Source organism: Polistes dominula, unplaced genomic scaffold (assembly GCF_049000335.1).
Source record: "Polistes dominula isolate Pdom_NZ unplaced genomic scaffold, Pdom_raw_medaka contig_73, whole genome shotgun sequence".
NCBI lineage: Eukaryota > Metazoa > Arthropoda > Insecta > Hymenoptera > Vespidae > Polistes > Polistes dominula.
The window spans coordinates 93,841-107,392 of record NW_028300951.1 but is presented as its reverse complement, the minus strand read 5'-3'; the positions used below and the strand labels follow the sequence as shown (position 1 = coordinate 107,392).

The following is a 13,552-nucleotide window of genomic DNA, read 5'->3' as shown; positions in this document are numbered from 1 at the left end:
AAGATAGCGCCCAAGACGTTGTCGATGCTATTCGTAGAGAACTTGAAAAAAGTCACGATAATAGTCAATAAAATATTTGTGATCCCATCTATACACCTACATTTCATATTGTATCGTTTCAATAATGTTATTTTCAAATATGGACTTAATTCTAAAAATGTGTACTCATTCCTAAAAAGTTAAAAAATAAATGTTAACTATTATTTTCATCTAATAATGTTTATTTTTATTGAAAGCGTCAAAAAGTTATTTTTCGTTTCGTTGAAGCATTGGACATGAATGCCGTTGAAGCGCCGTTCCAAAACTCTTCTATTTGGATAAGATATATAATTGTGTAAGACTCGTCGTATCTCGATATCGTGACCATATTTTCTAATATTACCAACATTTTCATTTCGAATGAATATAATATACTACGAACAATCGTAGTATATGGTCTCGGGGTCAAGGTTCTTCTAAAGAAGAAGAAGAAGATAAGTGAGAATGCCAAGCACACTTGTGCAGATTCACGTGAGGGAAAAATACAACTAACAGAATCGTTTGAAAATTACATAAGTCAAAGCTCCAGGAACTAAATTATCTCGTTTGATAAAATGAGACGAGTCAATGAAGATTTTTCCGTGGAACCTTGTTCTCAAAGAATGTTGTCCATCGAATGTTGTTCACCCGAGTACACTTTACTTTCTTGATGTGTGATAGAAATCCGTGATAGGAAAAAATGGAAATATTTGACGAGATAATTAATATTTAGAATCACGAAAGGAACAACGACAAAAAGAAAAAACATATTATATTCCAAATTGGAATATTAAGAATTGAAATCGAAGATTATCATATTTTTTCTCTCTCTCTCTCTCTCTCGCTCTCTCTCTCTCCCTTGCTCCCTCCTCTCATAGATATCTCACATCAGACAAATATGAAAATATCGTCTTCTCGTCCGGTTAAAAGAAGAAAAAGATAAAGAGCAATCTTTGGCCTCGTGTAACAGCATTAATAGATGATAAGGATCGCCTATAAAGGGAGCAATACCAAAAGCTCGCGCATCAGTCGTTCTCTAGTCATTTCAGAGTTGAAATTATTCGACGGAATCAAAGGAAAGTAGGAAAAGAGGACAAAAATATCATCGAAAATGAAGAGCACGTTGTTGATCGTTTTAACAGTAATGTTCGTTTACATCGAGGCTAAAGCAGTACCATCTGGCAATGTCGAAACTCAAGCAACGTCTAATAAACCTTTACAATTGTCAGAATTAATTAGTCAAGCACAAGCAAATATCAATAGTTTTACAGCTGAGCTACAAGAAAAAATGAATCTACCTGATCAACAAACCGTCGTCAACACCATCAAAGAGCAGAGCACAAATTTCGTCAGTAATTTACAGGAATTCATGAAAAATGTGACCGAACAGGTAAGAAGAAGAGTTTGTGTGTTTTTTTATCATACCAAATGTAAAGAAAAATGATTCATTTTTTCATTTCAATTAGAGTTGAAATTGTACACGCCATAAAATGATATATATTATTTAAGGGAACTATCCATTAAACTTTCCCTATCTCTGATAACGTCCCGAACGAAGGATGAGGAAGATAGATAAAAAATGTTAAGTTCGAGAAGCCGGCCAAGAAATAGTATTTCTTCGAATATCCTAAGAAAATATATTATTAAATGAATGAAATAAAACATGTTTTCTTTCAACCCTTCGTTCGTTCCTTTTCTCTTACAATTAGATTATTATCGATAGAGATCTAAGTCGATCTAAGTCGCTAAATGTAGGACAAAATATAATCGTAGAAAAAATCAACTTTGTGTAACAGGTTAAAGAGAAGAGTCCAGAATTTGAAAGCTTATGGACCGACGTGAAGGGCAAACTAAATAAGGTAGTCGACGACATCAATGCTCAAATTCCAGATGCGCGTGAACAAGTCAATCAATTACAAGCCAAGTTACAAGAGGGATTGCAAACCGTTTTACAAGAATCTGATAAAACGGCCAAAGCTGTTAGCCAAAATTCGCAGAAAGTACAAGAAGAGATTGGCAAATTTACGAAGCAAGCTGTTGAACTTGCAGTCGAAACCACGCAAAATCTAAACAATCAATTGAAACAAGCAGCGAAAACCAATTAAATCGATCAAATAATCATTTTCAATTGGATCAATTTTTATTTACGAATTAACTAATTACAATTAACTCGCACAGTATCGCAGTCTCGATAAAAGTGACAAGAAAAAATGCTGACGCGAGTTATGACGAAAGATCACTTTTGTATTTGAAAAAAAAAAAAAAAAAAAAAAACAAAAAAACAAAAAGAAATAAATAAAGACAAATATGTTTTTCTATATAAAACGAACGTATCGTGATAACTTTTTTCCTCTCACATTTCTACTTTTTCTAATTATCTTCATTGCATCATCTATTGAAATTGCCAACGTAATATTTGTTATACATTTGTTAACATATTTTAATAGATAAATATAAATATTAAATAGAGAGAATTATTATAGGCAATTAGAAGGAACATTATTCGTGAATCATTTCGATAACATCTACTTGTAGGAAAAACTTTGTCCTACTTATTTCCTATTTCTATGATATTAACTAATATTTATCGTGTAAAATATGTAATAAAAAATTGATTATCAATTATTATTATTATTATATCGACTTCACGTTGAATTTATTTTATCTGATTATTTTGTCTCTGACTTTTATAATTGCGTAAGTTTAATGAAATTTATTTTGCTTTATCGGCACATTCTATTCTTTTTTTTCTTTCTATATATTTCACAAATATAAACTGTATTGCAAACTGTATGGTAAACTGTATTCGATATAATGATTTCTTTTTTTAAACTAATTATAATATAACTTGTAAAAGATTTAATATATAATATACATACCCCTGTAACCTAAATTAATCGAATTAAATTGTCAATCGTTTCATAACTTTCAATGTAACAATTTGCAAAGGTTTTATGAAAAATGATGTCGGTCACTTGATTTCATTTCGTTCTTAGACGCTACTTCGTAACGTCGACAGATTTTCTGCGCGTTTATCGTTTATTTTGATAAGTGTTTATTATTTGAAAAAGAACAAGAAAAAGAAGAAAATAGAAAAATAGTAAAAAAGCGTATAGCAATATTTCTTATAATTCGTTTATCATCGAACAAAATGAAATCGTGTATTTTCCTTTTCTCCTTACTCGTGGTAAGTTCAATCTATTTCGTTCAGACCTATTCAATTACGGAATACAATGTTTCTTGTTCTTTTTTATCCAATAGATATCTTTGGCAATAACTCAAGATAGGCTTAATAAAAAATCTAAAAAGTCATTGCAAAGACTTCAGGATTTTCCTCAGCAAAATGGAATCTCTGCGAAAAAAAAGAAAATTATTCAAAGGATGGAAGGAGCGATAAAATAAACAAAGGATTTGAAAAAGTGATCGATTTCGTTAACGTCATGGAACAACTAGATGATTTCATTTCTGGCCGAGCGAAGAATATCATTCGAAAACTTCATCAATTATATAATTCGGACGAAAATGACTCTCTATTAACTTAATTTTCCATTCATTTGTTTACGTTCCATTACAAATCTCTGTTTTTCTAAAGATGACATTTTTCCAAGAAAAAATTATCATGAAAGACTGTAGGCTACCATTGATAAAAAGTTGAAAGAGTAAACATTTTAATAAAAATATTATTCGATATTATATAACTGTGTAATATTTACAAGAGATGCGTCCAAATAAATGAAGAAGAAATTTCATTTAATCCAATATTATCCTGTTCACTACTTACGAATATTACGAATTACAAATGGCACTTGTCGCGCCATCTACAGTCAGGGGGGAAAAGATATGTTATCATTATCTAATCAAAATTGCATGTTATGTAACATATTTTGTTCAATTAAAAACAATAATCTCATCATGATGTCGCATAATGAAAGTACATGAAAGATACAATAGCTGAAAAGAAAAGTCGTTTGGAAATATGTAGAAATTGTTTGGAAAAAACACGGCCCGCGATTGGTCGTTGAAACATGCCGTAAATATAAGAAAATAGAAGATAACATTACTCGCCAGGTGGCGACTGTGTCCAGTCAATCGCACCGGGATCGGGTAGATCGGAAAAATCGGGTAGTTTGTTCTAGATTTATTTTCTAAAAGAAAGAAGTAGAAATATTAGGAATCTAAAACCCTCCTCTCCTTTCCTCTCTGTCCATTTGTATAATACCTTCTCTCTCTCTCTCTCTCTCTCTCTCTCTCTCTCTCTCTCTCTCTCTCTCTCTCTCTCTTTTGTCTCTCTGTCTTTGTCTAGCAACGTTGTTATAGACCATAGACTCGTGTCGTGTCGAAGGATTCATTCCATGCGGAAGCTAGTTACGTCACTTAGAAGCAAGAAAAATATCGTGTGTCCAGCAGCAGCAGCAGCAAGTTGTATCATCTCCCCCACGTACCACCAATCTTCGTAGTTCCTTTGGTCGCGTGCTTGGCTCATCTGTCAAGCTGCACAACGTTGTCGTGCGCGCACGCGTTCCTTTTTAACGAACCGAATGTGCGATACCAAGACTTTCAGCATAACCTAAAAGCAAGCTTATTACGAATGTATTAGTAGTTATTTCGGCCAGGACGGCCTCTTGTAAATTTCACTCTTAGAGAATCTCGAGAAATTCGAAAAAAGACGTATATTAAGAGGAATATTCAAAGCTCCTCATTATTCAACATTAACCGGCAGCGTCACGTTTTCTCTTTTCCAATATTATTTCTCTCTATCTTTATTTTTCCCTTTTCTTTTTCTTTTTCTTTGATCTCTTTTTCTTCTCATCTTTCCCGCTTTCTCCCTTTCCGCCATCCTTTCTTGCTTTCTCTTTCTCTCTTTTTTCTCTATTTTCTCTTTTTTCTCTTTTTTTTTCCATTTAATGAGAAACTACAGACAACATTTCTTTCCACGCTAAAATATTATTGGATAATTAGTGAAAATTCCTCTAACAAACACGTATTTTCACATACATACACGTGTATATACGTGTATAGATCGAAAAAGAAGGATCAGGATCTCATATAATCGGCGCCAGAGAAAACATCGACCAACGACTAACAAAAATGAATAGCAAGAGAAAAATTCGTTCCAATCCTACTAGGTATTGTTAACAATGACTATTTTGTCCTTGTTCCTTTTTTCTTGTTCTCTCTCTCTCTCTCTCTCTCTCTCTCTCTCTCTCTTTGTCTTCCTATGTTTTGGTCTTTTAATGTAAAGATAAAAATTAGACAATATTTGTTGTTGTTGTTGTTGTTGTTGTTGTTAGGTCGCCAAGAGCAAGGGGGCCACAAGATAGATATGTGGCAGCTGAAGGTGTTTACAGCAATGCAGCATTCATGCATGCTATCACTCAACATGTTGGTAATACAGTTGAGGTATTTAACTCATTTCTTTCATTTATTATTGCCACAAAAGTATACATAAAAGTAATATAAACTTTCCTTCCTACATTGGTTGATACACTTGCAACATTTCCATGCAAATTCTTTTTTATCAAATGATGTTGACTGTTGTAGATTCAGACACAAAATGGTTCGGTATATGAAGGAATTTTTCGAACTTTCTCCTCTAATTTTGAGGTGGTCTTAGAGATGGCACATCGAGTAGACAGTTCAGGAAAGATCAATGTTGACAGTGTGGTTGAAAAATTAATTTTTAAGCCATCCGATATAATTACAATATCGGCTAAAAATGTCGATTTAGACTATGCTATAAGAGACACTTTCCAAACAGACACTGCTATTAGTAAATTTAATGGTATAGTTGGAGAAAAAGAACTCGAGCCATGGGATGCACCGTCCACTATGAACGGAGACGACTTGGAATTAGATGGTGCTGCTGTGAGTTTTTTTTCTTCTTTTTTTTTTCATTAATTTTACATTCAAAATAATATTTTTGTCAAGTTACATCAAGTTATCATCATATTTCCAGAATGGGTGGGACGTAAACGAAATGTTCCGCAAGAATGAACAAAAGTATGGCGTTCAAACGACATTTGAGCCATCGTTAGTCGGTTATACTTTCCAGCTTCAACGTAAGGATACAAAAGACTATAAAGAGCAGGAGCAGAAAGCAGCTGAAATAGCTAATGAGATAGAATCTCAGCCAAATCATAAAGCAAGATTAGAACTAGAGAATGGCGATGAAGAAGAAAGATTTGCGTCCGTTGTAAATATTATTATATTTATATAGAAATTTTCATGAATTTCAACAATCTTACATGAAACTGCAACATTTATCTTATATCATTTCTAATGTTGCTAGATAAGGCCAAATGAAGGTAAATACGTTCCACCTCCTCTGAAAAAGAAAAATTGGGATACCGGGAAATTAATAAGATCTACACCACCACCTTCGTCACCAGGATCTGCAAGTAGCAAATCTTCATTTAATCAAGCACCATCGTCAAATGTCAATGTATCGCCTAACGTCTCAGTTGGCCTCCAAGCTTCCCATAACTCGGTGCAACATCCAGTACCTCTTAACATGACAATGCCACCGACTGGAGTAGTTGTTCATGCTACTTACAACACTCCGCCGCCATTTGTATCTCCAACAACACAAGCATCTTCTGCAGGTACACTATTTTTATTATCTCATATATGTGATTCTCTGTGTAGTAAGATAGACCTTTTTATAACCAAATATTTTGTCGATTTAGCAATGCAGCAAACCTCGTCGCAATCTCAGACTACTCCTACAATTCCCCAAGCTACTTACTCTCAACAGTCTCAACAAACATCGCAGCAACAACAACAACAACAACAACAGCAGCAGCCGCAGCAGCAGCAACAACAACAACAACAACAACAGCAACAGCAGCAGCAGCAGCAACAACAGCAGCCACAACAACAACAACCCCAACAGCAACAACAGCCTTCCAATAAAATAAATTCAGAAAAGCGTGAACGTCCAGGCAGACAACAGGTGTTTCAAGCGGATAAAGCTCCACCTGCTCCCTTTTCACAGCCAAATGTTATTATATCTTCTCATCAACAGCAACAAACAGTAGGACATCAACAAAATGCTACAGACATTCAACGTATTGAAATAATTCCTCATAAATCAGATCATAGAAAGGTTTGTCAATAAATAATTTTCTCAAGATTCTTTAACTAATTGTAGATTAAGGATAATTTATTTATGCAATTTCAGATCCCACCGCCAAGAAGTCGGGAAGAACAACATTCAGAACTAAGACAGTTTTCGACAGATTTTAAATTAACAGATTCAACTAATCAGGAAACATCATCTATTCCTCGTAAACAACAACAGCAACATCATAACCAAGATTCTCATCCCACACCACAAATTTCTCAACAACATCATCAACCTCATAATGTATCTCCACCACAGCATACTAGCCCACATCAGCAACATCAAACAGCTCAAGAAGAGTCTGTGGTTGTTACTACTAAACCACCACCGGGACCGTTACCTATACGATCTACAAGCCCGCCACAAGCTCAACAACAACAGCAACAACAACAACAACAGCAGCAACAGCAACCACAACCACAACAGCAACCACAACAGCAACCGCAACCGCAACCACAACAAAATTCTTCTATTGTACAATCAAATGTACAAGAACCAGCAGTTGAAAAAATAACGAATGCTTTTAAAAAATCTACTTTAAATCCTAATGCTAAGGAATTTAATCCCAATGCTAAGCCCTTTACACCTGTAAGTATATATATATATGTATATATGAATGTGATGTAAAAAGTGAATGTCAAACAATTACACTGATTCATTAATTATTTGTAGCGATCTCCTAGTACGCCAACACCTAGCCGACCTCACACGCCACAAACACCACAGTTTACGGGTGCTACTATGCCAGCAACTGTTGTTATGCCTGCATATGTTATGACAAGTCAACCGCCAACTGCATTCAGTCAACCACCAGCACAATCTGTAACTAGATTTAGAAAAGGTGAGCAGATACATATAAGATAGATAGATAGATAGATAGTAAGAACAATAATTGTTATTAAAATAACAAATCTAATAGATTTAATGTTTCTAGTGCCAATGATGCAACATCGAGCCCCAGATATAGCATCTCAAATGCAAGTAGCTGCAGCAACTGGACAACCGTTATTAGCACCAGCTCCGTTACACCCACCATTCCAGGTGTCTTATCCAGGTCAACCAACTTATCAACAAATGGTACGAATGGTACAGGCGCCACCGCCACCACCACACATGTCAACGAACCCTTACCATCATCATCATGATTCACCAGGGCCGCAAGCTCCTGGTATTCAATACATGGGTCCGCACACGCACCCGCATCCACATGTCCCTCAACAGCCACCAAGTCAAACACCTTCTCCGGCTAATCCCAATCCACCGCATACGCAAAGCGCATACAATCCTCCTGGAACACCACAACCTACGTATCCGCAACCACCTCCACAAGGACATGCTCCAAGTTATCCTATTATGTGTCCTATCATTCCACAACACTTGCCGATACCTCCACAACATATGCAATATTTACCCCCTCAACCTCCGCCGGGAGCCCAACAAACAATACCAGTTATTTTGCCGCACAATCAGTAGCTATTACCATGAATAAACAATGAAAAAGATGATGGTTACTAGTATTCTATGAAGATAGAATAAGATTTGTAAGTCCAAGAAACTTTCATAATGGTGGTACCTAACACTTTAATATGTTGCTATTATCAACTTTTGTAGTTACGTTATCATCATGTCGTTTTTGGTAAAAGAATTAACTTAAACGTCGTACGTACGAACAATCAGAATATTCTTTTACTTACAATTAGTTTAATTTGTTACATTATTATTAATCTTTGACTATTTTTATGATAAATATTAAAAGGAAAGAAATAAGATATTCATATGATATTGTTCTTGCTACGATTATAATTGTCATTCACGTAGGTGAAGATTTAAAAGCGTATATAGAAAGAAAGAAAGAAAGAAAGAAAGAAAAACATAGAAAAAGTGTGTGTCGACCGTTTTGAAAGTGATTCATTTCGTTGGATAAATATGGATTATTTCTAAAGTAATACCATATTTATTATATTTAAGACTCTCGAGCGTACTCTATCAATTTCTTCATTGGCTATTAGATATAATTTAAATAATAATAATAATAATAATAATAATATCTCTTTATCGAATCAACATAACTAATTATTTCATTTGATTATTAATTCTTGCAATTCTTGCAAGGAAGGAAAAGAAAATGATGACGATTAATCTCGGTAATAATATAATACGAAAAATATAAATTTTGATGCAATGGTTATTCGAATCGAATAAAATCGACGATTTATCTTTAGAATATTGTAAAAATCTAAAGCTGCTGCTTTAGTACGAATGGTGTCGTATATAATTGAAGTATTTTTTTTATACAAAGAGAAGAAGATAAATAAATAAAATAAATGTGTCGCGAGCAATTGCTTAGATGCACGTGAAAGTACACGGGATATTTTCTTACTTTACGGTACGTTCACGTCGTCACGTCGTAATATGCACATTGTGTAATATGCAAAAGAAGCACGAAGAAGAATCTTTACATGCGAATAATGAAATATTTAAAGTACAATCAATTTAACGTCAAAAAAAAAAAGAAAAAGAAAAAGAAAAAAAAAAGAAGAGTACCTCGACAATGCAACATGTCGCAAGATTCATTAAACAAATGAGAGAAGAAGGCTACATCTATAAACTTGTAAATGCGTACAAGCAAGACAAAGATGTATTTGACGCGTAGTATTGTTAAAGATAGTATTAATGTCAATGCGACAAGATTACTAAATGAAATAAAAAAAAGAGGAAAGAAGGGACTTTATTATTCTTAAAGTCGTGTTTGATTTAAGAAACGAATTGAACAATTCGTCAAAATGAAGAAACAAATGATACAAGAGTGCTATTTTATCAAGAACTTTGATGATGGCTTTATTGCTAACGAGAAAGATTATAAATCGCCTTTTTTCCTTATTATATCGAATAGAACAAAGATAGACAGATTTAATTCGCTCTTATGTAATATCATTCGAATGTTAAATAAGTTCATCCAAATAATGATGTCCATCGTGTGATAATAATTTAGAAATTATAATGGCAATGATAACGACGATGCTGTTGCTCTTGGTATCGTTGTTATTGTTGCTATTGCTGTTGCTGTTGCTATTGCTGTTATTGATTTTTTCATGTTTTTTTTTTATATATCAATTTCATTGTAATGTACATTGAATTGAAGTTTTGTTTTTAATTAAAAAGTATTGCATGATAAGTATGTGCGATGTATGTATGATTTTATAAAGATTCGAGAAAAAGAGCTGAAGAAAAGAAAATGAGAATATAAAATAATAATAATAGTAATAATAATAATAATAATAATATCTTCTTCAAATTGAATATTAAAATATAGATTATGTTTAAATGAATGACAGCAATCTGTTGGCAACTATAATATACACGAATGCTCTAATAAACAATGAAAAGAAGAAGAAGAAGAAGAAGCAAAGCGATTATGTATAAGTAAAAATATTAATAATGATGATGATGACGATGATAAAAAAATGATGGATCGATCGATTGATTGATTGATTGATTGATTAATTGTGCATTATTCAACAGAGAGTCATGCATATGCAATTTGTTATTAAAGGAAAGATAAATACTACGGCCTTAGACCTAGTCGTGTGTATATAAAAGTAAACAAGGTGAGCCTCGATCGAAAGATAATACAGAGTCCGGCATCGTTAGACACAAATTTTATATCGAAGAGATTTAAAAATGCATCAAAATAAAGTCAATGCGTTAAAAACTGAAAAATGTGCTCACATTAATACCCTTCCTAACCTACCCTTCCTAACCTAGCCTGACTAACCTTAGAGATTTATCGATATAGAAATTATTTTGACCAACTAATCGATTATAAGTATATCGACGTTTCTCGTATCCCGCCCCGCCGTATGCCGCATGTACGATCGAACATAACCTTCATAGAGAGAGAGAGAATGTGTTTATATGAATTAGTATGAAAGATTATTTAGCAAAAGTATTTATAGAATAAATATGGAAACGCAAAATTGGAAAGAGTTGGATGTTGCTTTGAGCAAGCCTGTATTAGAAACCCTGGAAGAATTGAAATTTCAAACAATGACTCCTGTTCAAGTAAGATATTTGTCTTCTTTACTTTTCATTTCTATACACATTTGATTATCAAAATAATGGTCTTGATTATATTTGTAGGCAGCCTGTATACCTCTCCTTTTAAAAGGAAAAGATGTTGCCGCAGAAGCAGTAACGGGCAGTGGCAAGACTCTTGCTTTTCTTATTCCTCTATTGGAAATATTACAAGTATGTATTTAGATAAATGAATTATTTCGATAGATTAGATGATTTCATTTAGAAATTAATTTCTAGAGACGAGCGGACAAATGGAAAAGTACAGAAATAGGAGCTGTAATAATAACACCGACCAGAGAATTAGCTGTTCAAATCAGCGAAGTATTGGGCAACTTTTTAAAGAAACTGTCATTATTAAAACAAGTTATACTTGTTGGTGGTACAACTATTAACGAAGATGTAGAAAAATTAAAGGATGGTGCCAATATTATCATAGCAACTCCTGGTAGACTGGAAGATATGCTTTCTAATTGTAAAAGTATCAATTTAACTAAGCGCTTCAAATCTTTGGTAATAAAACGTTGCTATTGTATAATAATACTACAAGTATTATTTTCTTACAATTGAATCTATCTTTTTAGGAAATATTAGTTTTAGATGAAGCCGATAGATTACTTGACTTGGGTTTCTCTAAAACATTAGACACCATATTAAGTTATTTACCACGTTTAAGAAGAACAGGTCTATTTTCTGCTACTCAAACTAAAGAATTGCAACAATTAATCCGAGCGGGTTTAAGAAATCCAGCTTTTGTTTCTGTCAAGGAGAAAGCTAATATATCGACGCCTTCGAGCTTAACAAATAATTATATAGTGGTACAAGCTGAAAATAAGTTAGCAACGATGATGAGTTTCATTCAAGAAAAAGGATCTCACTTGAAATATATGATTTTTCTATCTACCTGTGCGTGCGTTGATTATTTCAGTCATGTTATACAAACGTAAGTCATGTTTCTTCATTTTTATTATTATTTATTTTATTATTATTATTTTTATTGGATGGAAAATAATTCCATTATTTTGTAGAATGTTGTCAAAAACACGAGTATTAGCTTTGCATGGTAAAATGAAGAAAAAGAGATACAAAATATTTGACGAGTTTCGTTCGATGGAAGGTGGCATTTTGATATGTACTGATGTCATGGCTAGAGGTATTGATATATTGGAAGTAGATTGGGTATTGCAATATGATCCACCATCCACGGCAAGTAACTTTGTTCATAGGTACAATTATGATTTTGACATTAATTACATTCCAAATGTTAAGTTTTAATGTCTTCTTAGTAAATTTGTATTTTTAGATGCGGAAGAACAGCTCGAATAGGACATCAAGGTAGCGCATTACTTTTTCTATTAAAGAATGAAGATGCGTATGTAGATTTTATTAAAAGAAATCAAAAGGTAGACGTGCAAGAAATGAAATTGCAAGTGTCCTCGGATATGGCGAGAAAGTGTTTACAAATGATGCGAAATTTACAATTGAAAGATAGACAAATATTTGATAAAGCGAATAGGGCATTCGTATCATACGTGCAAGCATATAATAAACATGAATGTAGTTTAATATTAAGATTAAAAGATATTGACTTGGGAAGCCTTGCCGTAGGTTTTGGTTTATTAAAAATGCCACGAATGCCTGAATTGAAAGGACGTGATATATCATCATTTGTTGCTCCTGAAATTGACTTTAATTCGATTACATATTTGAATAAGGAAAAGGAACGAATCAGATTAGAAAAATTAAATGAGTTTCGTAATACGGGTACTTGGCCCGGAAAAATTAAACGTAAATTTAAACAAACAGAATCTTGGACTGAAACGAAAAAGAAAAAATTAGAAAAACAAGAAAAACGTCAGAGGCGAAAAGAAAAGAAACAAGTTCTACAAGAAAAAGGTATTGATCAAGTCAAAAAGAAAAAAAGGTCTATTAGTGCAGAAGACTTGGAAGAATTAGCAAAAGATGTAGCACTGATCAAGAAATTTAAAAGGAAAAAGGTACAACAAGCTTCAATCAGATACATTAATTAGACTTATTTTTCTTTTTATTTAATTAATCAATACATGACATTGTATTATTTCAGATAACTAAAGAAGAATTTGAGGCAGAATTTGGTGTTAGTTAACGCAACGTATAAACAAATATAGATGTAAGTGATACTACTTTAGGAAAAATGTTGTATAAAAAAGAAAACAAAAGAATAAATTTTGTTAAGGAAGAAGTTTAATCATTTAACAATAATATATGTATATTGGGAAATGTGTATTTGATTACCGACTGTAAAATATGTGCTGCCATCTAGCAATAATAACTGTTACTTTATTTTACCGATTGGTC

The 13,552-nt window shown here is 33.1% G+C and overlaps 3 protein-coding genes across 3 annotated transcripts; all 3 read left to right on the top strand.

The window, feature by feature from the left end:
* Positions 1–1,028: 1,028 nt before the first annotated feature.
* On the top strand, positions 1,029–2,347 carry A4 (apolipophorin-III-like protein). Its single transcript, XM_015331641.2, has 2 exons — positions 1,029–1,408; positions 1,815–2,347. Exons 1-2 carry the CDS (start codon positions 1,130–1,132, stop codon positions 2,121–2,123), a joined length of 588 nt encoding a protein of 195 aa, XP_015187127.1. The 5' UTR covers positions 1,029–1,129; the 3' UTR covers positions 2,124–2,347.
* Positions 2,348–4,007: 1,660 nt separating this feature from the next.
* On the top strand, positions 4,008–10,861 carry LOC107072056 (uncharacterized). Its single transcript, XM_015331638.2, has 10 exons — positions 4,008–4,140; positions 5,038–5,144; positions 5,310–5,418; positions 5,560–5,883; positions 5,975–6,211; positions 6,308–6,620; positions 6,705–7,123; positions 7,199–7,729; positions 7,814–7,982; positions 8,076–10,861. Exons 2-10 carry the CDS (start codon positions 5,107–5,109, stop codon positions 8,612–8,614), a joined length of 2,679 nt encoding a protein of 892 aa, XP_015187124.2. The 5' UTR covers positions 4,008–4,140; positions 5,038–5,106; the 3' UTR covers positions 8,615–10,861.
* Positions 10,862–10,973: 112 nt separating this feature from the next.
* On the top strand, positions 10,974–13,436 carry LOC107072055 (ATP-dependent RNA helicase DDX55). Its single transcript, XM_015331637.2, has 7 exons — positions 10,974–11,203; positions 11,282–11,389; positions 11,456–11,728; positions 11,800–12,158; positions 12,244–12,441; positions 12,519–13,212; positions 13,299–13,436. The coding sequence occupies exons 1-7, from the start codon at positions 11,105–11,107 to the stop codon at positions 13,338–13,340; spliced, it is 1,773 nt and encodes a 590-aa protein (XP_015187123.2). The 5' UTR covers positions 10,974–11,104; the 3' UTR covers positions 13,341–13,436.
* Positions 13,437–13,552: the final 116 nt, after the last annotated feature.

Bases quoted from the DNA above. Each gene is read 5' to 3' on its own strand.
- A4 (XM_015331641.2), top strand. From the start codon at position 1,130: ATGAAGAGCACGTTGTTGATCGTTTTAACAGTAATGTTCGTTTACATC. The intron at 1,409-1,814 runs GTAAGAAGAAGA...TTTGTGTAACAG, and splicing joins TGAAAAATGTGACCGAACAG to GTTAAAGAGAAGAGTCCAGA.
- LOC107072056 (XM_015331638.2), top strand. From the start codon at position 5,107: ATGAATAGCAAGAGAAAAATTCGTTCCAATCCTACTAG. The intron at 5,419-5,559 runs GTATTTAACTCA...TGACTGTTGTAG, and splicing joins ATGTTGGTAATACAGTTGAG to ATTCAGACACAAAATGGTTC. The intron at 5,884-5,974 runs GTGAGTTTTTTT...TCATATTTCCAG, and splicing joins TGGAATTAGATGGTGCTGCT to AATGGGTGGGACGTAAACGA.
- LOC107072055 (XM_015331637.2), top strand. From the start codon at position 11,105: ATGGAAACGCAAAATTGGAAAGAGTTGGATGTTGCTTTGAGCAAGCCT. The intron at 11,204-11,281 runs GTAAGATATTTG...TTATATTTGTAG, and splicing joins AAACAATGACTCCTGTTCAA to GCAGCCTGTATACCTCTCCT. The intron at 12,159-12,243 runs GTAAGTCATGTT...ATTATTTTGTAG, and splicing joins TTCAGTCATGTTATACAAAC to AATGTTGTCAAAAACACGAG.